This window comes from Podarcis vaucheri, assembly GCF_965113315.1.
Source record: "Podarcis vaucheri genome assembly, chromosome: 7".
Taxonomy (NCBI): Eukaryota; Metazoa; Chordata; class Lepidosauria; order Squamata; family Lacertidae; genus Podarcis; species Podarcis vaucheri.
In genome coordinates, this window is record NC_138765.1 from 23,145,508 (window position 1) to 23,170,487 (window position 24,980).

At 44.3% G+C, this 24,980-nt stretch overlaps 2 protein-coding genes across 4 annotated transcripts; one reads left to right on the top strand and one right to left on the bottom strand.

Annotated features, from left to right (window-relative positions):
- Positions 1 to 183: 183 nt before the first annotated feature.
- On the bottom strand, positions 184 to 16,673 carry SMPDL3B (sphingomyelin phosphodiesterase acid like 3B). 3 transcript variants are annotated; one of them, XM_082231734.1, is made up of 9 exons: positions 16,352 to 16,673; positions 13,269 to 13,489; positions 11,654 to 11,870; positions 10,819 to 10,916; positions 9,140 to 9,283; positions 7,553 to 7,725; positions 5,266 to 5,446; positions 2,994 to 3,127; positions 184 to 1,795 (listed from the first exon to the last, which is right to left on the bottom strand). In XM_082231734.1, exons 2-9 carry the CDS (start codon positions 13,402 to 13,404, stop codon positions 1,424 to 1,426), a joined length of 1,455 nt encoding a protein of 484 aa, XP_082087860.1. In that variant the 5' UTR covers positions 13,405 to 13,489; positions 16,352 to 16,673; the 3' UTR covers positions 184 to 1,423. The 3 variants fall into 3 exon arrangements, with proteins under 3 accessions (XP_082087860.1, XP_082087859.1, XP_082087861.1); XM_082231733.1 differs by lacking the exon at positions 16,352 to 16,673 and adding an exon at positions 14,027 to 14,813 and having other exon boundaries at positions 13,269 to 13,880; XM_082231735.1 differs by lacking the exon at positions 16,352 to 16,673 and adding an exon at positions 14,027 to 14,809 and having other exon boundaries at positions 11,654 to 11,867; positions 13,269 to 13,880.
- A 133-nt stretch (positions 16,674 to 16,806) lies between these two features.
- RPA2 (replication protein A2) lies at positions 16,807 to 24,962 on the top strand. Its single transcript, XM_082232036.1, has 9 exons — positions 16,807 to 16,961; positions 19,078 to 19,169; positions 20,440 to 20,541; positions 20,866 to 20,979; positions 21,558 to 21,632; positions 22,427 to 22,540; positions 22,831 to 22,944; positions 24,122 to 24,216; positions 24,317 to 24,962. Exons 1-9 carry the CDS (start codon positions 16,943 to 16,945, stop codon positions 24,399 to 24,401), a joined length of 810 nt encoding a protein of 269 aa, XP_082088162.1. The 5' UTR covers positions 16,807 to 16,942; the 3' UTR covers positions 24,402 to 24,962.
- The last annotated feature ends 18 nt before the right edge of the window (positions 24,963 to 24,980 follow it).

Below are 24,980 nucleotides of genomic sequence, written 5' to 3' on the forward strand. Positions count from 1 at the left end.
GCAATTAGGTTATTTTAGACTTTGGACTTAATGGCGTTATGGGCCTGCTAGGAGAGGATATCTTGTTATCCAGGAAAAACAAATAAATAGGGAGCAGATGAATAGTTGTGCACAGCAGAATTTCAAGGCCAGAGGAATTAAAAGTATTCAGAAACTTCAAATGATAGTTCAGGACAGAGCAGCTCAAATTTTCTTAGGAGCTTTAGGACATATATTTGGTTATCATCTTGGGCTTAATGCACATAGCTTCCCAAATCCTGGGAACCATAGTATACTCCCCACAGGGTAAACAGGTGTCCCACATAAGTTTTTAAGAATGTAAGAACCCTGCTAATCCAGCAGATTTGGCCAGCTAAATGCCTGTGGGAAGCCTGAGTGCAACAGCAACTCTTCTCACTTGTGTTTTCCAGCAGCTGGCATTCAGAGGTGTATTGCGCCAAACTGTGGAGGTAGAACATAGCCATTCTGGCTAGCAGATACTGATGGCCTTATCACCCACGAGTTCATCTAATCTTTCTTAAGTCATCCACATTAGTGGCCATCACTACATCTTCTGGGAGCGAATCCCACAGTTTAACTATGTGTTGTGTGAAGAAGTTATTTCTGTTCTCTTCCAACACTCAGCATCACTGGATGTTCCCCCCCTCCCCCCCCCACTATGCATAGTTTTATACACCTCTTGTCATGTCACCTCTTAATTTCTCTTCTCTCTAAACCAAAAAGCCCCAAATGCTGTAACTGTTCATCATAGGAGTTGTTCCATTCCAGTGATCATTTCACTTCCTCTTTTCTGAACTTTCCCCAGGCAGCATTCCAAGCGGCAGTCGCACCACAAGACTTGCATGACAACAGTATAATATTGGCAATTTTATTTCCTAATGACCCCGTGCGTGGAATTCACTCCCCCACCCCCAGCTGCCGCACATTGGGTCAACAACGTCTTCATTGAGCTATCCGCTATGACCCAAGCACTCGTTCCTGGACATTCAGTGCTATTTCAGAGCACAAAAGCATACATGGGAAATTAGACATTTTTGCCCCACTGTGCATCATTTTACACTTGGTTTACATTGAATTCCATTTGCCATTTCACTGCCCATTCCCCCGGTTGGAGAAATCCTTTGGAAACTCCTTGTGAGAGCTTTGTTTCTTATTCTGCTAAAATGATCTTGCCTGATGCTGGAATGATGTTGTCATAATCCTGTGCTCAGACGGTCCAATAGCCCATGGAAGGAGGTGAGCTACAATAGTCAGCCATTTGTATGCATACTTTCAATCTTAGGTTTGCCAAAACAAATAAAACCCAAACCCTGAGAAGGGTGATCTCCTTAGGATGCTGAGGCCTGTGGCAGTGGTCGCATCCTGTGCTTTTTCTGTGTAGAAGCCGGGTGCCCATGCTCATATCATGGTTCATTCAAGGTTCTCAAAGGCCTAGAGTAACAAGCCCCATCACGCAGCAGAAGAGAAGAAGACCCAACTCTGGGACTGAAGGCACTGCTGCGTCACTTCTGGCTTGAATACACTGGTGGTATTTTGCAAAATCGACCTCCCTGATGGCACAGATGTGGTCGGTCTGGCAGGCGTCATCACAGTCTGAAAGGTCATATTGAACTGAATTATACCGGTAGTATTTCTGTAGGTAGCTTTGGTCTTTTTCAAGCTTCTCCACCAGCAGCTGCATGGAGTGGGCGGAACCATCTGGGATCTGGAAAGCTTCTGTCAGGCTGTACTCCTTCTCCCATTTAGGGGCCCCCATGTTAGCATGCGTGAGGTTTAAATAATAAGTTACCATATCCTGAAATGGAAGAGAAGACATTGGGTCAAAGGTGGGTATTTGGTTAAACTTATTTTGACCGACTAAATGATGAACTCTTTAAAACACAAGAACGTACACAATCAGCACGCATCGTTTTAGAAAAGGTATTCCCTGCCCCAGACTCATGGAAACTTTTGGAAGGGCTTACTGGACTAGGGGCTAACGTTAGCCTTGCAAAAAAAAAATCAATCACCACAAAAAAACACCCTTATGTTATCAGTATTTATCCTAAGCTGCTTTGTTTGTTCTTTGTGCTAAAAGAAAAGAAGAAACTGGCTGCCATTATTGTTTTTACAGTGGTACCTCAGGTTACAAACGCTTCAGGTTACAGACTCTGCTAACCCAGAAACAGTACCTCGGGTTAAGAACTTTACCTCAGGATGAGAACAGAAATCACGCAGTGGCAGCAGGAGGCCCCATTAGCTAAAGTGGTACCTCAGGTTAAGAACAGTTTCAGGTTAAGAACAGACCTCTGGAACAAATTAAGTTCTTAACCAGAGGTAAAGGTAAAGGGACCCCTGACCATTAGGTCCAGTCATGACCAACTCTAGGGTTGTGGCACTCATCTCACTTTATTGGCCGAGGGAGCTTCCAGGTCATGTGGCCAGCATGACTAAGCTGCTTCTGGTGAACCAGAGCAGCGCACGGAAATATCATTTACCTTCCCGCCAGAGCGGTACCTATTGATCTACTTGCACTTTGACATGCTTTCGAATTGCTGGGTTGGCAGGAGCAGCTGTACAATAAAATACAATAAAAAAATCTCCCTGTCTCTATCTCACTCAACAAACATATACATGCCAACGACCTTTTTCTAAGATGGTGTCTGCTGCAACATGCAGGTGCATTAAAAACCCCCACAAGTAATTAAAAATAATGGCTGAAGTATTTTAGTGCAAGAAACAAGGTAATAAAAAGCCCACATTAGCAGGACTGTGCCAGCTGCTGCTGTCTTCATGGCATCTACTGCCTTGCTGGCACTATGTAGTGCAATCCAGGGCAAAAGATAGTCACAGCCAATCTCTGCAGAAGGCTGATCCACTTCTCTGGTCTTTACTGGGCAGGATTAATAACTCTGCCAGAATGCTCTCCCTCCATGGCCTCATTGTCAGGTCCCCCTTGACATGAGCACTTGCTTTACTAGAGACAAATGCAAGCAAATGACGGTGCTCCCTACCTTCACCAGCAGGGTGTCACGGTCATATGTGAAGACCCGAATGCCAGGATTGTTGGCCCCATTGTGCACGCCTGGTAAGGTTGTCTTCCATGGTGTTACTCCTGGAGCTAAAAACATGATGCTGGTGGGTGAACCTGGAAGAAAAGGCAATATTAAACTTATATTAGACTGCTTCCCAACAACTGGGTATTTGGGGTGGAACAGGCATGTTCTGGTCACTCTTTTAATGAGGTATCGGCAGGATATAGTGATCGAAACATCCTCCTCCCATGTATTCCCTGCTCAGAGCTCCAACTTCATTTTATTTTATTACACAATGGAAGAACTGCAACCATTTCTTCCGAGTGTAGACAACCCCATTGTACAGCTGTTTCAGCCTATAGGTAAAGGGGACCCCTGACCATTAGGTCCAGTCGTGGCCGACTCTTGGGTTGCGGCGCTCATCTCGCTTTATTGGCCGAGGGAGCCGGCGTTTGTCCGCAGACAGCTTCTGGGTCATGTGGCCAGCATGACTAAGCCGCTTCTGGCAAACCAGAGCAGCGCATGGAAACGCCGTTTACCTTCCCGCTGGAGCGATACCTATTTATCTACTTGCACTTTGATGTGCTTTCAAACTGCTAGGTGGGCAGGAGCAGGGACCGAGCAATGGGAGCTCACTCTGTCGCAGGGATTCGAACCGCCGACCTTCTAATCGGCAAGTCCTAGGCTCTGTGGTTTAACCCACAGCGCCACCTGCGTCCCTTTTCAGCGTCCCATTTCAGCCTATACAGGTGGTTAATTGCCTGTATTTTGGTACCTCGGGTTACAGACGCTTCAGGTTACAGACTAACCCAGAAATAATACCTCGGGTTAAGAACTCTGCTTCAGGATGAGAACAGCGGGAGGCCCCATTAGCTAAAGTGGTATCTCAGGTTAAGAACAGTCTCAGCTTAAGAACAGACCTCCAGAACGAATTAAGTTCTTTACCCGAGGTACCACTAGATAGTGCTGTAGGCATTTCCTTCTTTATGGTCCACAACTCCTCTTTCCAAAACAACTCTATCACCTTAACCATTGCATACTCAAGTAATACTGCCTTATATTCATTCTGCCCTCCCTGCCACGTGGGGCAATCATACTTGAGACTGCAGCAAGGCAAAGTATTTAACCCTTTTCATGGGCCCTCTCCAGCATTTGGGGCTGGAGTGCCCAGTTCGTTACAGATTTTTTTTGTTTGTTTTTTGTTTACAGACATCTGGAAGCAAAGTCGCTATTTCAATTCCAGCTTAAAACACAATAGCAATGTCCACGGAATGGCATTAAATTATTATTATCATTTGTACTTTTAAACTGTCGGTTTTAATTATATTTTGAATTTTTAAAAACTTGCTTTTAACTTTTGCTGTTACTCATTATTTTGATGTATATGTTATCATTCTTTTGTAAACCGCTTCGAGGTTTCATTTGCAGTTAAGCGGTATGCAAATAAAATAAATGAAAAAAGCAGCCTTTCACCAAACCATGCTGGACCTTTGATGCCAACCCATCCTGGTTCTATTGAAAAGCAGTGTAAAAACAACCTGACAGCCTACAGTGGATTTCTGAACTTGTAGGCATAGGAAGCTGCTGTATAGAGAGTCAGACCATTGGTCTATCTAGCTCAGTATTGCCGACACCGGCTGGTAGTGGCCCACCAAGGTTTCATATAGGAGTCTCTCAAAGTCCTATATGGAGCATAGCTGTCAACTTACAGATTTGAAAATAAGGGACCAGCAGCCTCGAAAATAAGGGATCAGCAGCCAAAATAAGGGATTTTAGTTAACCAGCAGCCAAACGAAGTCTCAAAAGGTGGTTCCCACAGCACAGCAACCCGGCAAAGGGGATGCAGCAAGGAAAACCACCGTCACTTCTCCGCTGGGAAGCGCTGAGCAAAGGCGAGTCCCCAGGCAACGTGGCCGATTTGATCAGCACAAAGCATGCAAGCTCCACCCCCCAGTCGTCCTTAGACTCCTTATTGGGTGAGCAACACAGCCAAGCAACACAGTTGGAGCTTCCCTCCTCCCTGGCCGGCAGGGAGGGAGGGAGAGGAGCTGCTTCCTTTGAAACCCGGGAAATTTAAGGGACATCATCAATAAGGGACAGCAGCGGGACATGGCGCTGGGATAAGGGACTTTCCCGCCAAATAAGGGACGGTTGACAGCTATGATATGGAGGTGCTGAGGATTGAACATGGGACCCTCTGCAGGCAAGCCAGATGTTCTACCACTGAGCTATGGCATCAGGGGGAATGTACCTGTGTTACTGTAAAACATCCTAAAGCTATCAGTGTGATGATGCCCAAAGAACTGTGCCACGATCACTTCATGATGCTTCTGAATTATTTCGGTATATCTCTGGTTAAAGTGTTCTCGGAACCAAGGCTTGCCCTGTTTCTTCTCAAAGAAGCCAGGAGGGACATGCCCAATAATATAGACCTGTAAAGAGAAGGAGGAAAACATGCTAAGGTCCAAGTGGACAGTACGACCTGCTTGGCAATACGTTCCTGTACAGCCCAAACGCCCACCAGGTTGTTGTTGTTGTTTAGTCGTGTCCAACTCTTCATGACCCCATGGACCAGAGCACGCCAGGCACTCCTGTCTTCCACTGCCTCCCGCAGCTTGGTCAAACTCATGCTGGTAGCTTCGAGAACACTGTCCAACCATCTCATCCTCTGCCGCACCCTTCTCCTTGTGCCCTCTATCTTTCCCAACATCAGGGTCTTTTCCAGGGAGTCTTCTCTTCTCATGAGGTGGCCAAAGTATTGGAGTCTCAGCTTCAGGATCTGTCCTTCCAGTTGAGCACTCAGGGCTGATTTCCTTCAGAATGGATAGGTTTGATCTTCTTGCAGCCCATGGGACTCTCAAGAGTCTCCTCCAGCACCAGAACTCAAAAGCATCAATTCTTCAGCGATCAGCCTTCTTTATGGTCCAGCTCTCACTTCCGTACATCACTAGCTCACCAGGTAGCCATAGGTTAATAAATAAGCTCCCAGCCTCAGTGCCTCATATGTGCAATGGGAATTATAGTGATCCCCCGCATTTCTTTTCAAATGCTGAAAACTAGAGCTGACATTTTAATCATATGGGTTTATTGATTATATGAGCATACGTTTGCATAATGGTAAAAGCCATATTTCTGATGCAAGAAGCAGGCTTTCTTTGCTTTTAGGGTAACAGGCTTAACCATAGAAGCTTTCCTTCCTCTGTAGGAGAGGAGTTAGAATGTCTCTTTTAAGATGCTGCCTGCTAACTACAGTGTTAATAAACATTACAATAAAAAATACATATTTTTCAAGATATACAAACACACACATATATACACACACTACATAGTAGAAATCTCTACTATGAAAGCGATGACAAACCTAGACAGCATCTTAAAAAGCAGAGACATCACCTTGCCAACAAAGGTCTGTATAATAAAAGCTATGGTTTTCCCAGTAGTGATGTATGGAAGTGAGAGCTGGACCATAAAGAAGGCTGATCGCCAAAGTATGGATGCTTTTGAATTATGGTGCTGGAGGAGACTCTTGAGAGTCCCATGGACTGCAAGAAGATCAAACCTATCCATTCTGAAGGAAATCAGCCCTGAGTGCTCACTGGAAGGACAGATCCTGAAGCTGAGGCTCCAATACTTTGGCCGCCTCATGAGAAGAGAAGACTCCCTGGAAAAGACCCCGATGTTGGGAAAGATGGAGGGCACAAGGAGAAGGAGACGACAGAGGACGAGATGGTTGGACAGTGTTCTCGAAGCTACCAGCATGAGTTTGACCAAACTGCGGGAGGCAGTGGAAGACAGGAGTGCCTGGCGTGCTCTGGTCCATGGGGTCACGAAGAGTTGGATACGACTAAATGACTAAACAATAACAGTAGAAATCTCAAAGCAGTTTATCTAAAATACACTTGACATCCTTGGGGAGCTATCAGCACTCCAAACAAGACCTACTGCTAACACCTACCTTGGTCCTCTGTTATAAAAATGGCTGCCTGAGCTGCCTGAGCACAAGAAGCTCTACTGATTGGCTGGGCTACCTACCATATTCATCTCTCACAATGCCCTGCAGTAGCACCACTCCAAGGCATTGTGGGAAATAACAATGAGACAAAATGCAACCTCCTGGTCTTGCCTGTAGCATTGCTTCAAGTGTGGGCACCTGCCCTTGCCAGATAAGCCTGAGAAGGCCCACAGACAGACATGTGGGCCCACTAAGAGGTCACTTTGCTCACAGACCCCTGAAACCTGGAGCCAGCCTCGCTATGGAGGACACATGCCACAGTCCTAAGTATCTGGGATGGAAATTTATATTTCACGCAGATTTTACCAAATATATGTCACAGTCCAGTACAATGGTGCCTGCTTCATTTCACCTAATACTTTCCCTTGACCCCAATCCATAATACTTGATATCATGCAACCTCGCCCCCCCCCATTCCAATTGATACTGTTTTTGTGACCAATCTGTAGTAAGACCTTCACCAGTCATGCAGCTTTCAACTAGGTAAGCTTATTAATCCATAAACAATAAGGCAGGTTTAAGGAACCTTTTCTCCTGCTTCTGCTGCCTTGGTCAACATGTCTTCCAGCCAAAGGAACTGGCCTCCTGGATCTTCTAGGCTGCTGGTTTGATTATTATTGTCATAGTACAAGTTTGTGTTGAGGACAATCATTCGCCTTGCTGGGCCAAGACCAGATAACATCTGACTGTAGAAAGCACCTGCAAAACAACCAGTAACACAGTTCCATCTAGTTTTGTTGTGTTCCCCGTGCCATCTCATTTGCACTATACATTTAAAGCAGTACCAGATCACTTTAATCAGCATTGGCTTTCCCTAAAGAAGGTTTCAACTCTCTTAGTTAATGCCTTCTTACTTTTTGCTGAATAGCCAGCAAACTATCTTTTGAAGAATGGACAGATTAGCACATGTCTATGACAAGTGAGCAGAATTTCTAACACCTTGCCTTACTGAACTGTCAAATAGATACTAACCAACTGGATCAATCACAAAACAGAGATGGAAGCTATACGGAACCGAAGATAAGCTACCCTCTAGATCAGGCATAGCCAAACTCGGCCCTCCAGATGTTTTTGAGACTACAATTCCCATCATCCCTGACCACTGGTCCTGTTACCTAGGAATGATGGGCGTTGTAGTCCCAAAACATCTGGAGGGCTGAGTTTGCCTATGCCTGTTCTAGATCAGTGTTTCCCAAACTTGGGTCTCCAACTGTTTTTGGACTACAATTCCCATCATCCCTGACCTAGCTAGGGATGATGGGAGTTGTAGTCCAAAAACAGCTGGAGGCCCAAGTTTGAGAAACACTGATCTAGATTTTCAGGGATAGAGAACCTGTGGTGCTCCGGATGCTATTGGACTCCATGTCCAATTAACCCCAGTAAACATGGACAATGCTCAAGGATGAAGGGAGTTGTATTCCAACCTAGAACAGGTCTGTTCCCACCAGGACAAAAAAATGATGGAATTAAAACTGTGACAGCTCAATGCCAGAGCACGGGCTTTTGCATGCAGAAGGTGCCGGGTTCAGTCATACACATAGGAGGCTGCCTTATTTGAAATCAGTCTATTGGCACATCTGGCTCAGTATTTCTATAGAGACTGGCAATGGCAATCTGGGATTTCAGAGATGGAGTTTTCCCCATGAGGCCTACCTGGAGACGCTAGAAATTGAACTTGTGGGCCTCCTGTGTGCAAAGCAGGTCTGCTCTACCATGGAGCTACAACACTTCTCTGACATCTTCAGTTAAAAGGATCAGGTAGCAGGTGAAGATAAATATCATGCCAAATCATTTGCAATCAGAGTAGACCGGAGTTTCCCAAACTTGGGTCGCCAGCTGCTTTGGACAGCTCCCATCATCCCTTGCTAGCAGGAGCAGTGGTCAGGGATGGTGGGAACTGCAATCCAAAAACAGCTGGAGACCCAAGGAAGCCCTGGAGTGGACCATACTGAGCTAGACAGGCAATAATCTGGCCTGATACAAAGCAGCTTCTGACATCTCCCTGCTTGTGATCTTTTAGTTTTCTTCTCACCTGCATTTCCTTTTGGCCTACTGGATCCCTCTTCAGTTTCCCATGACCCTCATCAGTTCCTCAACTGGATCTAGCACGCACCTGCCCTGAATGTTTGCAGAGAGCTGTTGCTGAGCCAGAAGCGCCACAGGTCTGCAGTTACATCGTAGATCCTGTTCTCCTTAGCTGGAAATTGATTTTTGGGGTGGAAGTCATGGTTGCCCATTGCAGGATAGACCTGAGTTTCTGGAAGGAATACAAGAAAACAACAGTGCAGTGGGTTTAGAGGCAGAGGCAGAGGAACAGGAGAGTTTGTGCCTCCAAACAGGCTCGAGGTGACTGCAGAACAAACAACTCAATGCTGGCACTATCTGGAACCTGCTTTGTTGTCGCTTACAACAATTAACATTACAACATTGTCCTAAAATCATAATGTCAGGCAGAATGCAACAGAGGCAAACACTATATCTACTTGATTCAGCTGGCAAATGGCAGCTTGTGTGAGGGCTGCCAAACCAGCATATCAAGCCATGGTTTGAAGCTGGCTTACAAATCACAGTTTGGGCCAACCGTGGTTTGCAGATCTGTTTTGAATTCATGGTTAAGGGCCATTAAGAGCACCATGGACACTGGACTGCATTTATGAACTTCTGAAGCAGGGCGCTGAGCAGATGGAAGAAGAAAGCAGGCAAGCAGCTCTCAGTCTGCAGGCTCAGACCACGACATGGGTTCATATGGGTTCATAACAATGGTTAGCACAAACCATGGTTTAGCATGACGATTCAACTGAGCCACAGTTATGCTACAGGGAGTGAGGAAAGAGTACAGCAAGAAAGGCTTACTAAATCCTGCTTGTCACTCCAATGTGGGAAGAAATTAATGGGAACAAGCTGGGATCTAAATATCGTTATGTAAAACGGGTGGGTAAGGAGGAGCCCTAGGGCTGCAGGTGATCCTTGACTTACTCTGGTGCAAGTGATAAGATGAAAAATGGGAGGGGAAGGAAGTGTCAGAAAGAGAAAGAAGAGGGTGGCTTGACTCACTTTTGGCTCTGCCAACCTACAACAGATTACCTACAAGGGAATTGCAGGCCACTACAGAAAAAATGCAGGTGGGATGCAGGTGGCGCTGTGGGTTAAACCACAGAGCCTAGGACTTGCCAATCAGAAGGTCGGCGGTTCGAATCCCTGCGACTGGGTGAGCTCCTGTTGCTCGGTCCCAGCTCCTGCCAACCTAGCAGTTCGAAAGCACATCAAAGTGCAAGTAGATAAATAGGTACCGCTCCGGTGGGAAGGTAAACGGCGTTTCCGTGTGCTGCTCTGGTTCGGCAGAAGCAGCTTAGTCATGCTGGCCACTTGACCCGGAAGCTGTACGCCGGCTCCCTCGGCCAATAAAGCGAGATGAGCGCCGCAGCCCCAGAGTCAGTCACGACTGGACCTAATGGTCAGGGGTCCCTTTACCTTTACAGAAAAAATGCCCCCCCCCCCCGTAAAATAACTACCTGGATCATAGAATCATTTGGTGTTGAATTTATTGATTTTACTAATACAGAATATACACAACCCTACCTACACTTATGGGGTCAGCCCTGCCTGTTCTTGACACTCTTCAAGGAACTACATTCCACAGTTTGGCTCCGTTGTTGAAACACGTAGGAGACTGAAGACATTCGCCCGCCTTAAATCTTCCTTCCTGCAATTCAAAACCCATTGCTTCTGTTTCTGGATTATTATTATTTTGGCACAGCCTTCTTACTGCTCAATTGTTCTGGCATGCCCTACCTGGAAATACATGTTTAATCAGGTTGGTTAGGTTTTCAATTATCTCCAGCACAGTATCTTCACCCAGTTTCTCATCAGCTACATGAGGTGTGTCGTCTCTGGAAAACAGCACAAAGGCTATTTGGTTTGAGGACAGAGATACTGGGAAAAGTCAAGTCCCTGGATAGATGTTGAGGAGTTAACAAATTAAGAACATAAGAGGAACCAAAAGGCCCATCTGGTCCAACATTATTTTTGTAATTTATTTTGTATATTCTGTTGCCAAACAGATGCCTACAGGAAACCCATAAGCAGGTGATGAGGGCAATAACCCCCTTCCACTCATAGGCCCCAGCAACTGGTATTACCTGTAGGTAATATGTAGTCATCATAACTAGTAGGCCACATTCACACCATGCATTTAAAGCACAATGACACTACTTTAAACAGTCATGGATTCTTCCAAAGAATTCTGGGACCTGTAGTTTGTTAAGGGTGGACAAAGTTGTTAGGAGACCCCTAGTTCCCTCACAGAGCTACAATTCCCAGAGCGGCTTAACAGTCAATCGCTCTTCACAGGGAACTCTGACCATTGTAGCTCTGTGAGAGGAATATGGGCCTCCCACCCTTAACAAACTACAGTTCCCAGGATTTGTGTGTGTGGAAGCCATGCCTGTTTAAAGTGGGAGTTAAAGTGGTGGGAGTTGCAATTCAGCAACATCTGAAAGGGCAAAGGATCTCCACACCTGGCTTATACAAAGGTTGGCCAAACTGAGTGGGCAATGAAGTGGCAAAGAAGAAAGTCACATTTGTTTTGTTTACGGCAAAAAACAACAACGCACAAATGCTTCCTTACCCAGTCCAGAGAATGAAGTCTGGGTTCGGGAGGACCTGCTTCATAGCATAAACAGAAGAGTTGACAAGAATCCATGGAGCATCACACAAGTAATTTCCCCAAGCCCCTGGATTGGCCACCGGTTGTGCGCCAGCGGACGGGCACACCTTCAAGGGGTCTGGGCTCACTTTGTATTGTGGGTCCAGATGAAGGTCTGTGATGTGCCAAAAATAACCTGCTAAGGACAAATGGGTTTTTTAAAAAAGGAATCTAAGAGCCCTGCAAGATCACGTCAGGGGCCCCTCTAGTCCAGCATCTTGTTCTCATGGGGCCACCGAGTACCTGGGGACCTGAGAGCAACAGCCGAACCCTTGCACCATGGTTTCCAGAAACTGGTATTCAGGAGCCTACTGCCTCCAACAGTGGAGGCAGAATATTGTCATCAGGATTAGTAGCGAGCCATTGGACTCAGCTACACTCGTCAATTATATCGTTATAACCGCGTTATAAACATGTGGCACCAGATGGCACTGTAGAGCAGCTATCCATTGCCAATAGGATTTTGCATTGAGAGCTTGAATAGCGTTTTTTAATCAGCGTAGATCCAGCCATTGATCGCCTCATGAAATGGTTCCGCTTTTGCTTTAGGAAGTGCTTAGTGAAATCCAGAGCAGGAGTATGCACTCCTGGGCCATATAGAGCCCACAGCCAGATTTCATCCAGCCCACTAGATCCTTCCCCTCCCCACCAGCCGTTCTGGGGAGGGGGAGGAGCTTTCGTGCTGTGCAAGGTGCACAGTTGTAGCTCCTTCCTCTGCAAGAAGATCTGCTAAAAGAAGACCAAAGTACAGGCTGAGCTCCCTGACAGAGGGCAAACTATTATTATTTATCAATTCATATATCTTGCCATGATAGGCTTCTAAATGTTTTTAAAAGCCCCATTACACATGCATTAAAACATAAACATCCATAATTAAAATACGCAATAAACCAATCCCTTAATAAAACAACACAGCAATTTTTTAAAAAACTAGCTGCTACACCAGGTGTGCGGGACCTGTCGCCTTTCTGGATCTGTTAGGGATCCAGTGCCCATCAACTTTGGCCACAATAAATTATCTGCATTTTAATGCAATTTTCTCTTAATCTACACAACTTTTTTCATATACAGATTTCTGCAAGCAATTTCCCCCAAATTAATACATTTTTGTAAGCTTTTTTCACTAATGTATGCATTTGAATACACACATTCCCCTAATAGATGCATTTTTATGCAGTATACACAATCGGGTTGAAGAACTGCATTTTAAAATTGTGTGAATTTCAAAAGATAATTGTGTATCAGTTCACTTGTGGGTTTGAGGTAGTAGGAATTGGGCAATTTCTCATTAAAATGCAAACAAAACTAAATTCCACCCCCCCCCCATCCCTACATAAAACATGGGTGTGAGAGGCGCAACCTTATCTTTGTCCTCAAGCAGCAAAACCTCATAGGCTGGCTCTGTGCAACCAGGAGTTAGTGCCATGGCTGTCCAGCCTAACTGTGAAACAAGCAACCTACCTTCTTCCTTTAACCCCCCACGGCTGAGTTGTTTCCTCTCAAACTACCAACTTGTGCAGCCAAAAGGGTAAGTTACCTGAGGCAGCGGTTGCGGCTCTGCAGTGCATCAAGAACAACAGGACTCCCAAAAGACCCATCTTCCGCTGCCAGCGATCCCTGGCTGAAGTTCCACGCCTGTAGTCGCAGCTCTGGGGAAAGTTAGCCGGTTCCATTTCAGGCTTGCCTCTATCAGATCTCTGACTCACAGGTGCCTTTTGCTGCTGCAGCAACTCTGCTCTGATTCAGAACTGTATCTTCCTGTTTAGCAGAGGGTTTGCAATACTTTTTTTAAAAAAAGGTGTGTGAGACTTGCAGGCTTTTACACCAAAGGTGTATGCTAGGACGCTGAAGGAGGCAGCTAGCTAGCTGGAAGCCGGTCCTGCTGTCATCTTACAAAGGAACTCTCCAAAAGCGCTCAAGCTGCGTTGCTTTGGAATCTCCTACTCTGGGGCTTCAGTCGCTGAAATACATTGCTGACCCAGCAGGGCAGATTTGGCTCGCTTCTAATTTCTTGGCACAAAGGCCAGCTTGGAATGGCAGAGAGTGGAAGTTCAAGCTTTGTGGCCCTTCCTCTCTACGTCAAGAATATGCAAATTCAGGTGAACTTTACTGGCAGGGAGGAGCCTGGGCTGCTGTTATTGTACCTGACCTCAGTGGTGTAGCGTGGGTTGTCAGCACCCGGGACAAGGCAAGTAATTTGCGCCCCCTAACCCATGGATTTGCGCCCCCTAACCCTAACCCCCAGATGTTGCGCCCGGCCCCCCCTGCACCCCCCACGCTAGGCCACTGCCCGACCTATTTAATGCTTGCTTTTTATTGGGTGCACTCTTCCCACCTTGGATCACACCTATGCTTCCAGGTGTCATAAGAAAGCTGCAGAAATAGTGCAGGATAGTGCGCACCCCGGAAATGATCTCTTTCAGCTTCTGCCTTCTGGAAGAAGGTACAGGGTTATAAAGACTAGGACTATCCGCCTGAGAAACAGTTTCTATCCAATTGTGATTTTGGTTTTAAACACAGTGTAAGCCTTAAGGTAGTCTCTATGGGAGTATATTGTATTTAATTATAGGGTATCAGAGTTTTTAGGGGGTTAACCAGGCTGGGATAGCAGGCTTGTTAGTTTTTGAATGTCTGATGTAGATTTTTTTCAATTTCATTGTTCTGTATGGGACAATGACAAGAAAGATTATTGTATCGTATCGTATTCCTTACATGATTGTTATGAAGACAACAATAAAAAGAAACAGGGTAATTAACAGAATTTGACAAGTTTTTAAGGAGTCTATTGAAGCAGCTCCTGTACATTGGAACTCCCTGCCTCTTGATATTAGGCGGGCATCATTACGGTATTCTTCTAGACACCTGCTGAAAACTTTTCTTTTGGCAGACCCAGACAGATGAGTTGGATGCATCTGTTCCTAAATTTGTATTAGATGTTTTATTGTGTTGTATTTAGATGTTTTAATATGCTTTTAATAGCTTTTACAAGTTTTAAAGAGCTTGCAGGTGTTAAAAAAAATTGCGTTTATTTCGTGTGTGTGTGTGTGTGTGTGTGTGTGTGTGTAAGTGTAATTACAGAACTGTTTTCTGTCCTGGGCTCCTTTTGGGAAGCAGGGTGGGAAATAAATTTAATAAATAAAAATATATAATATCCAAAAAAGCAGCGTGGGAGACATTTCATTCTCTCAGGACACTCTGTAAGTGGTCTTAAAGTGGCGATTCTGGAACAAAGGAATTCCTAAAGGAGGCTGCAAAGTGAAGCTACTGAATCAGGAGGCTCGATGGATGTGCGGACTGAACCTCACCAAGAAACTTGCACAGGTACAGACTGATATCTTCTTTCTTACTAAATGCAAGAACCTGGACATTAAATCTGACATCAAGAATCACAAAACAGAGAAACCAGTAGGAGAACACTTCAATCTCCCAGGACATTCTATACAAGATCTCAAAGTAGCTGTTTTACTACAAAGGAATTTCAGAAAAAGACTGGAAAGAGAAGCTGCTGAATTGCAACTCATTACCAAACTTAAAACCATGGAGAGACCTGGTCTGAACAGAGACATTGGATTCTTATCTCATTATACATGACTAAGACATTTTTCACCTTCTCACCCCTTGCCTTTTCCTGTAAGACCTAATGCAGTCGTTAAGAGTCGTCAACAGGCTCATCTCAGCTATCTGCCAATCTCTCATTCCCACCACCCTTCTGAGTAATACCCCTCCCCACCTTCACACTATATAGAAGGATCTGGCAACTTCTGTTTCAGTGTATCTGAAGAAGTGTGCATGCACACGAAAGCTCATACCAAGAACTAACTTAGTTGGTCTTTAAGGTGCTACTGGAAGGATTTTTTTTTATTTTGGCCTAGACAAAGGAGTTTCAGCACTTCATAGGTGTTACTTAGTTTGTCAACATCAGGAGGACCTCTAAGTAAGCCATTAACTATGTAATGATGACTATCTGAGCCAGTGTGGTGTAGTGGTTAAGAGCGGTAGTCACGTAATCTGGGAAACCGGGTTCGTGTCTCCACTCCTCCACATGCAGCTGCTGGGTGACCTTGGGCCAGTCACACTTCTCTGAAGTCTCTCAGCCCCACTAACCTCACAGAGTGTTTGTTGTGGGGGACGAAGGGAAAGGAGAATGTTAGCCGCTTTGAGACTCCTGAAGGGGAGTGAAAGGCGGGATATCAAATCCAAACTCTTCTTCTTCTTCTTCTTTCCTGAATTTTATTTCCCTCAGAACTCGCTGAGTTGTATTGCTAAGTCCTACTCACGAGTAGATCTATTGAAATGAACGGGCTTAAGCTAGCCATGTTGATTGATTTCAGTGGGTCGGCACTGAATAGGACAAACCCTGGAGACAGAGAGCCTACTGATTACAATTCCACCTCATGCATCTGATGAGGTGGACTGTAGTAGCCCACAAAAGCCCATGCCATAATAGATTTTGTTAATTTTTAAAGTGCCACAAGACTCTATACAATGATTTCATAACCCCACTTGCTTGCCAGACGTTAACCGTAGTATCTAGGTGTGCAATGCAATGGAAACCTATAATAGCTGAATCCTGGCTTGTTCGAATGGAGAAGCAGAAGTGCTCCAAGGAACTCTACTCACATGCATTCCTTGAGTCATGAAGCCTCGAATCAATTATGCCGGACCAGTCCAAATGCAGTCGCAGGGTGGAGTGCAGTTGTGCAAATGCAACTTTCTAACTCCCACCCACCCTTACATTGAAATTTGTGGTGAGTAATTAATAAGCAATGGTCTACTCTGAAGGCATATGATGCACCTGCCTTCCTGAAACGCTGTAGGCTTTGCATATTGCTTTAGCGTGCGCATAAGAGGCAGCCACCGATTTGGACAGCTTTAGCCCGCCGCCATCGAAAGCCCGACCAGCCAGCCTTGGCGTTCGCACGAGTACCTAGAGCGTCGCGCTTCTCTGCAAGACCCTTTCCTCTATACTCCCGGGGCTTCGCGCGCGGCGCGTCAACAGGACCCGCCCCCCCACGAGTACCTCCCCTTTGCCTTTCCCCGATTGGCCCGCTCGGGTGGGCTGGCCTATCCTGAGCGCTCGTTTGGCGCGCTCGGGATGGGGCGGCGCGAGAGAGGAAGAGCCTGGTGAGGAAGAAGGAGAAGAGCTCGTGGCGCCGCTTTCCCACAACGGTCCCTCTCTCGGCGCGCGCTGCTCCTCCTCCTTTTCGCGGCATGTGGCTCGGCGGTGCCGGTGAGCGGCTGCGCGCGGTGCCCGTGCTGGTGGGGACCCGCCGTTCCGTGAAGGTGGCTGGCCAGGGAACGCCGCGGAGCCTCTTCCCCGGGGTGGGGGGTGGGGGTTTCGGGCTCCCCCTCCTCCCTCGGGCCCCGCTTCTCCAAGCCCAGAGTTTGGGAGTCAGTCCAAGTCTCCTCGACGTGCCTCGCCTCAGGCCTGCAAAACCCCGGCGAGGGAGGGGGGGTCACGGGAGCAGGCAGGATTTACGTGGGGGGAGGGGCAGAACCTCATTGAGTTACCGTATTTTTTAAAAAAAAAATGATTTAGGGCCTGTCCTCCCCCCTTGGTTACGTCCATAGAGGGGGGGCAGTTTGGGGGCGGCACCCCTGAGCCACGGCTGGCTACCATGGGTAAACTAGGCAGCGTCCCCACATTTTAGAAAGCCTCTTCCCTCCCCCCACAAGCAAAAACCAACCATTTGTGCAACAGCTTCGCGCCTCCTTTATGCAACCAGCCAGCCTACGTCTTCTTTGTATTTAACATTGCATTGCATTCATTTCATTATTAATATTAATTGCATTATTAATCCTATAAGGAAAAAGCTGTTAAACGTTGAGCAATACAGATAACTAGTGATACTGAGTCACAAGGTTGCTGGAGGAACTAAGACTCTTTTATTGGGGAAGTCATTTAACAAAATAGGAAGAGTGGAAAGGTACACAGATATTGGCACAGAAGCACGTGCGTTGGGGTAAGAGATTCAACACAGCTCGACCGAGTTGCCAAGGGGCTGCTTAAAGCAACCAGAAGTAGCTTTCGTTCCATTCTGAGTTCATTTGGCTATGCAGGGCTGCCCTAACCACTAGGCGGGGTTGCTAGGTTCACGCCCAGAGAAAGCACCAATGCGTGTCCTGCATTACAGAGCAGTGGTGGGGGCTGTACTGTTGGAGAAGCTGGCCACTGACACTGCTGCAGCAGCATGCTTAGTGCTGGTATGGTAGGGCCAAAGGGGCCTTTTCGTTTCTGGTGGCGGCAGCTGGGTGGCTACGCCTGCAAGGAAGGGAGATGGCTTTGGGGGAAGGCTTTGCTGTGCAGAAGGTCCCACATTCAGCTTCCAAGGTAGGGCTGGGAGAGGTCCTCTGCCTTGAAACCCGGGATAGCTGCTGCTACCAGTCAGTGTGGACTGTACTGAGTTAGGTGGCTTAATGCCATGACTCTGGATGAGGACTCTTCCTCGGTTGCCTTCTTCCATACACTTCTGAGGCTTCCGTTCCTGCACCTGATGGCTTGGCTTTGCCAGGCAAAGTTGGGGGAGGTGGGGAAGATAATAAACCACCCAGTCACCACCCCATGTCACAGTAGGATTCTCATCATCACTTGAATGAAATTGTATGGACTCTCCTTCCTTAGAGGTTTTTAAGCAGAGGTTGGATGGCCATCTGTCATGGATGCTTTAGCTAAGATTCCAGCATTGCGGAGGCTTGGACTAGATGAGCCTTGGGTCCCTTCCAGCTCTATGATTTTATTGAATTTTAATGAATTGGCGAGGTGGAGGTAAAAGGTGTATCAAAGTGGGAAGAGGGCAGCTCTGTGTGTAAAATACCTGGGTGTGGAAGAGAATGTTCCGGGTGATCCTCAAAGACAGAGGTGTGGGTTAAAATGACTGGTGGGCTGTGCCTTCAACTCTTTCCCTTCTGCTCAGGTGTTTTGTCACCTGCCTCTGGCCATGCAGCTTAGCTTAACTTTGCATATGAACCAGTGCTGCTTTGTTTATGAGTAATAAGCCAAGAACAAACCTTAGCTTCCACTTACGGTTTGTGGAAAGAAAACTGGGTGCTGGTTCACATGTAATGTGAAGCCAAGTTTTGCGAGTAAGCTGTGGTTTATTTCTGACCATGGCTTATTGCTATCAGTGAACCAGGACAGTGTGATGGGCTTCTTTGGGGTTTCTTGGCAGCTGCAACTAAAGGCTTCTAGGATCCTTGTGTCTTATCAACTCTCTCTAAAGTGTTCTGTAACTTCTTTCATAGATTTTGCTCCATTCACTTGGATGACTTTTGCTCTTTTTAAGTTCAGTGACCTAACAGTGTGAAAATAGCTTTGCAACTTATTTTTATTCTGATCTCATTCCCAGGTGGCTATGACAGTAGTTATGGTGGTAGTGGATATACACAATCACCTGGAGGGTTTGCATCACCTTCAGCAACCCAAGGCGAAAGAAAATCGGTACGTAACTTGCCTGTAACAAGTGAGGACTGTTACACTTCTGAATTTTTATTATTATTATTTGCTTCCCTTCTGAAAGAGTTGTCGTATTGGTTTCATAGAATGAAATGCACTTTGTTACAGAAATAATGTTTGGATCACAACTGTTCCCCTCATCTGAGGACAGAGCTGAATTTGCTGCTGCTAGGCTAACCTATTGCCCTTGGGTGTAGTGGTGCAGACATTGTTCCATCACCACTGTTGAAGTAAGAGTCAATTGCTAGTCTGATTGGTGTCTATATTTGGAATGGGCTAGGGCACTATCTTGTTCTTTGCCTCGGGCAGCAAAATGTATTGTGTGGGCCAGTTGTGCTGCACTGGTCCTCATGACTCATTAGCATGTTCATTTTATGTGCAGCTTTTAATAGTTGGCTTCTTGGTGTATAACAGTTATAATAGCACCACAAAAATCCCATTCTCTCAAAGCTAGAAATTGAAATTTTAACATTTAAACTTGATAATGGCAGTCTTAATTTATGTGGAAAGAGGTAAACTGTGATTTCTATTGGTGGCAGTTTATCTGTGGATCATATTTTAGGAATTTTTTACAGGCTTTGTAGTTTGTTATGCATTCATTTTAATTGTTTGCAGTGATCCATAGCAGTACAATGATAATTAATTAGAACACTTTTACTACTCTTGCTTATTTTTATAAAAGTTTCTCATTTCTTCCTCTAAGCATTCTTGCTGTTCTGTGTATATACAGTGGTGCCCCGCAAGACGAAATTAATTCGTTCCGCAAGTTTTGTCGTCTAGCGAATTTTTCGTCTTGCGAATCACGAAATCCCATAGGAATGCATTGAAAATCAATTAATGCGTTCCTATGGTCAAAAAAAGTCCAAACAAAGCCAAATTTGGTACAACAACAGTTTATTAACTGCTCTTTAAAGTCACACATACTGTAAAGAGCAGTTCAAAAATTGAAGGGAAAATAAATTAACTTTATAAACAAAACATGTCTTTGTTTTTAGACAAAGGAAACAAAGTCGCGAGACATTTTCGTCTTGCGAAACAAGCCCATAGGGAAATTCGTCTTGCGAGGCAAATCGAAAACGGAAAAACCTTTCGTCTAGCGAGTTTTTTGTCTTGCGAGGCATTCGTCTTGCGAGGTACCACTGTATATATATTTTCAAGCTGCAACAAAACTTGTTAATTGAACTCTGCAATATATATTTTTCTTTTCAAAGAGCAAGTTCCTGAAGATGAAAATTTTAAAATATTGTCTTTGCAGAGGTCAAGATCACAAAATATTGTTCCATGTACAGTGTCCCAGTTACTTTCTGCTGAACAGGTAGATGATGCTTTCAGGGTCCGAGATGTTGAGCTTTCACAGGTAAGCTGGCCAGCCATACTGCTGTATATTGTTCTGGGATTAAGGAAATCTGTCATGTGCCACCTGGATTGTTTTACTAAAGTACTCCTCAGAATTTCCCTACCTGCTTCCTTAAATCGAGCATTCTTCTCAATCATGAGACATCTCTGCTGGTTGTGGCAAACTATTATTCATTTGGGGTGGATAGATTTGTGGGCATTAGTTAATAATATATAGAATGTTACATTATTTAACTAAATGCCCTTGAGGTAGTTTCTAAGCTTGTGATACAACTTGAAGCTAGAGGTTGTGTCAGTAAGAAATGTCATCTGTTTCTCTGTGCAGGTCATTGTTGTTGGCATAATCAGGCAAGCAGAAAAAGCACCAACAAACATTCTCTACAAAGTGGACGACATGACCGCAGCCCCGATGGATGTCAGGCAGTGGGTCGATGCAGATGTAAATATCAGTTTGTCTAAACTAAGAGAGCCAGCATAATGTTATAGTTAGAGTTCCCGACTAGAACTGGGGAGACTTGGTGGTAGGAGACTTGCCTGGCATCTTACCTTTCCCTCCTTTTCCTGTGCAGCAGAAGTAGAATACATAATTTAAAATAGGTAAATAGTTCAAATTTGCTTGATTGAATTCTTAATGCAAGTTGCATAGAATTTAACTTCATTTGGTGCAGAATTTTTTTAATTTGGCCTAGTGTCTGTCCAGTCCCTGCCCATGATTGTGCCACAGGTTTGTGATCAGGCAATGATGCATTCTTGCTTGTACCCATTGCAGCAGAAAAACTTGTAGGGAAGCAGTCATAAAAACAAGAGGAGCCCTTCTGATTGGACTATGCAAACTACTGTCATCTCTCTAACTGTGCCATAATTATGGAAAAGTGAGAAATTGTGTTTTGAATGGTTTACCCATATTGTTATATGCATTCTATATGATGGTTGTTAAAACACTTTTCTCAAGTTTGATTACCAAATTGCTGGTAAAGGCCAAGAAACCACTATCCTATTCTCAATTTTATTATACAGGAGGCAGGTAGTGAGAATGTTGTGGTGCCTCCTGGAACATATGTGAAAGTTCTAGGCCATCTGCGATCTTTCCAGGTAAGAAGACAAGATTATCCATTACTAATATTACTCTTCCCTCCCACACACCAAAAGGACTAAGCCTTGCTATACAGAGTCCTGTTCATTTTTTGTGTGACTATTAATTACTCAAGTAGGAAGGATCTGTGCTCCTGTGAAATCAGTCCTTGATACTTAATTTGAAATGTGTTCCTCCTCTGTTGGGAATTGGATTGTATTTAGTTTATTAGTATATACTCTCTAGCTTCACTGAGATGGAAAACGTGCTTCCAAGCCTAATATACCCCTCCCCATTTTATTCACCACTATATAAAATATAGTGTCAGAACAAGTGGATTTGGCATATGTGAAAACAATATTCCCTCTAGAGAGAGAATATGATTTGTCAACTTCTGGTGTACCAAATTCATTATAATTCTTTGAAAATGTTGATTAGGAGTGGTTCATTTACCAGTGTATTCTTGGATGCAGAAGACTCTTTAAGATGTGGGGCTAGTCCTCCACAAACGCTGAAAATTTGAGCTTTGGCTTTAAAAGGGAGAGTGAAAGTTTCTTAAGATCATGAACATAATTAGGAAAATGCACTCAACCATTGTTTTAAGATGCCACTAAAATTAGCAGGGAGCACATTTACATTTTTTAAAAAAGTTTGTTTCCCCCTATCACTAATGTAAAAAATTTAGAAGCTAACATTTTATCTGTAAGTTGCCTTGAGTCCCTGCCAGGAAAAAGGCAGGGTATAAATAAATATATAATAGTAATACCTGGGCAATAGCTGTTCAATGAGATGTCATTTGTTTCCTTTATCACAGAACAAGAAGAGCCTGGTTGCATTCAAGATCCTGCCGCTTGAAGATATGAACGAATTTACCACGCACCTGCTTGAAGTCGTAAATGCCCATATGATCCTCAGAAAAGGCAATATGGTACATGTAGAAACGAGGCGCACACTAACCTTTTCATGGAGGGCAAACAACTTTGAAACATTTGATTGAGCAGCACAGAAAGTGTTAGCAAGCAGGAGGTTTGCACTAGCACAGCCAGAGGGGCCTTGGGTCTTTTTCAGTGGCACAGACAACCTCCCAACAACCCTATCTTTTAGAATCTTGTAGTTGCCTTTCAAATGTTTTTCCCCAGTTCTAAAACTTCTAATTTCACACCTGTAGTATTATATAATAACCAAAGTTGGTGGTTGTTCCTTTTCCATGTATCTTAGCCCATGTCAATGAAGATGCCGCAACCAGTTGGCTTGATGGGGATGGGCAACACGTCAAGCTATGGAGGAAATGGCGCCTTGCCAGTGAGTGGGCTCACAGCACACCAAACTCAGGTATGCATAAGGATGACAGGACAATTCTGGGCAGTGTGTCAGATTTCTTGTATCTCGATCTTCCAGTGACTGCTTTGTCCGAGGTCTTGGGATCTGGGTCACTTTTGTTGCCTTTTCTAATGAGAATAGAAACTCCTGGCTTCGAACTCATTGCTTTCAGCCCCTATATCTACAGAGGCAGCAGTCTGACTGTCTCTTCTGAGTTTCTGTCATGCACACAATTTATTGTACTTTGGGAATTTGCCATACAGTCTAGTCATAAATGCAGTGGGTGATAACCAATTCTAGTCATGCTAAGACTAGCCCTTTCAGTGGGTCTACTCATGAGTAAGACTAACATTAGATATCGAGCAACATAAAACACTAAAGCAGCCTTCTAGGAGTGACAGTTGGCTGTTTAGAAAGTGGGGAACTTACCTGATTGGCAAAAACAAAGCCCTAAGAATGAACTGAATTGCAACAGAGGAGATTCACATAAGCTAGGGCCTTGCTGCTTCTTTTTCATGTAAACATTGCTTAAGGTAGAGTAAAAACACTTCTTGCTGTGTTCTTCCCCTGAGATCAAGTACAGAAAGCTGCATATGAATTATTAATTCTGTCAAAATGCCCCAATTACTTTTGCAAAAATATTGTTAAAAATACATATTATTTCCAACACTTATTTTTGATCGTTTCTATTTTGTCTTTTTGTTAATAATCAAGGTAGCTAAATAAAAAATGAATATGATCAGCTAAAATGTTATAATTTGATGTGACAGTGACAAACACACAGTAATAGTATGAAATACCAAACCATCCATCATAGTATAAAAAGAATAATTTCAGAATAAAATCCTGTTTGGATCATAGCTTGCTAAAGACCTTCCTGAACAGGAAGGCCTTGAATTGTTCTCTAAAAATGTGCAAGTAGTCTTTGTCAGTAGTAGTTTAACCTCTTTATTATCAGTTAAAGTTAGTATATTATTCCACTGCTGAAAGTTGATTTGCTTTTGCTACACCTCTGTTTAGAATTTCAGCAGTTATGTTCATCATGACAACAGGAGGAATAACATTCTTTCTTAAAATTGTGATGTGCATTGAACGTATTTCTTAAAGCAGATCGAATATTAGTCTTGGAAGTCTATACTGCACTGCTATTTGTGTTTGGGTAACACTGTTTTATTTCTTTCTGTTCAAGATTCTGAATTTGATTAAAAGCTCCACATCTGCTGAAGGGATAAGTCTTCAGGATCTGCAGTCCCAGTTGCGTAGTATTAATCTGCCAACACTGAAGTACGTATATATAGGCAGCCTAGGCTTTTGAAAGGAGAACTTACCCAGTGTTTATCTCAATTTTCCAATTGGATCTTTTATTTCTTGTTCTCTTTTCCAGGAAAGCTGTTGAATTTCTTAGCAGCGAGGGACATATCTATTCCACTATTGATGATGAACACTTTAAATCTACAGATGCTGATTAATGCTTTGTTTAGATATAATACCTTGGTCTAGTAAACTGTTAGACCAAGATCATCATATCTGAACTGAGCTGAAGTGTCCTTTGAATTTGACTGTTATGGAATAAGTGGTTTCTGCCCAGATCAACCATCAGATGATAATGCAGAAGTGACAACAAGCTATACATTTATAGAAGGTATTATCTTTATCTGTTGATGGTGAACATACTATTCTGGATAGACATAAGTAGTGCACAAATTTATAGTAGTATTAAGGATACACAAGCAAGTGTATGTATTTCAGAAGAGAAAAATGGGCTTGATGGGAAGAACATACAAACTTATAAGTCTTTGATCGTGTTATACTTTGGGCAATTTTGGAAGTGATCACTCCACCCAGCTGTGACCCTTGACTGGTTTGCCATGGTTTGGAAATGGCATGTCAGATTTCTCTATAGGTAGAAGAAAAATGCTTAGTTATATTTTTTTTAATTCTGAACACGTCTGTTCCCCACTGCACTTTGAATGCCAAGTAGCCTTTTTTCAAGAAATATTTCCTATCTCAATAAAGCTATTTTTATTTTGCATCAGTGTTTCTTTGTC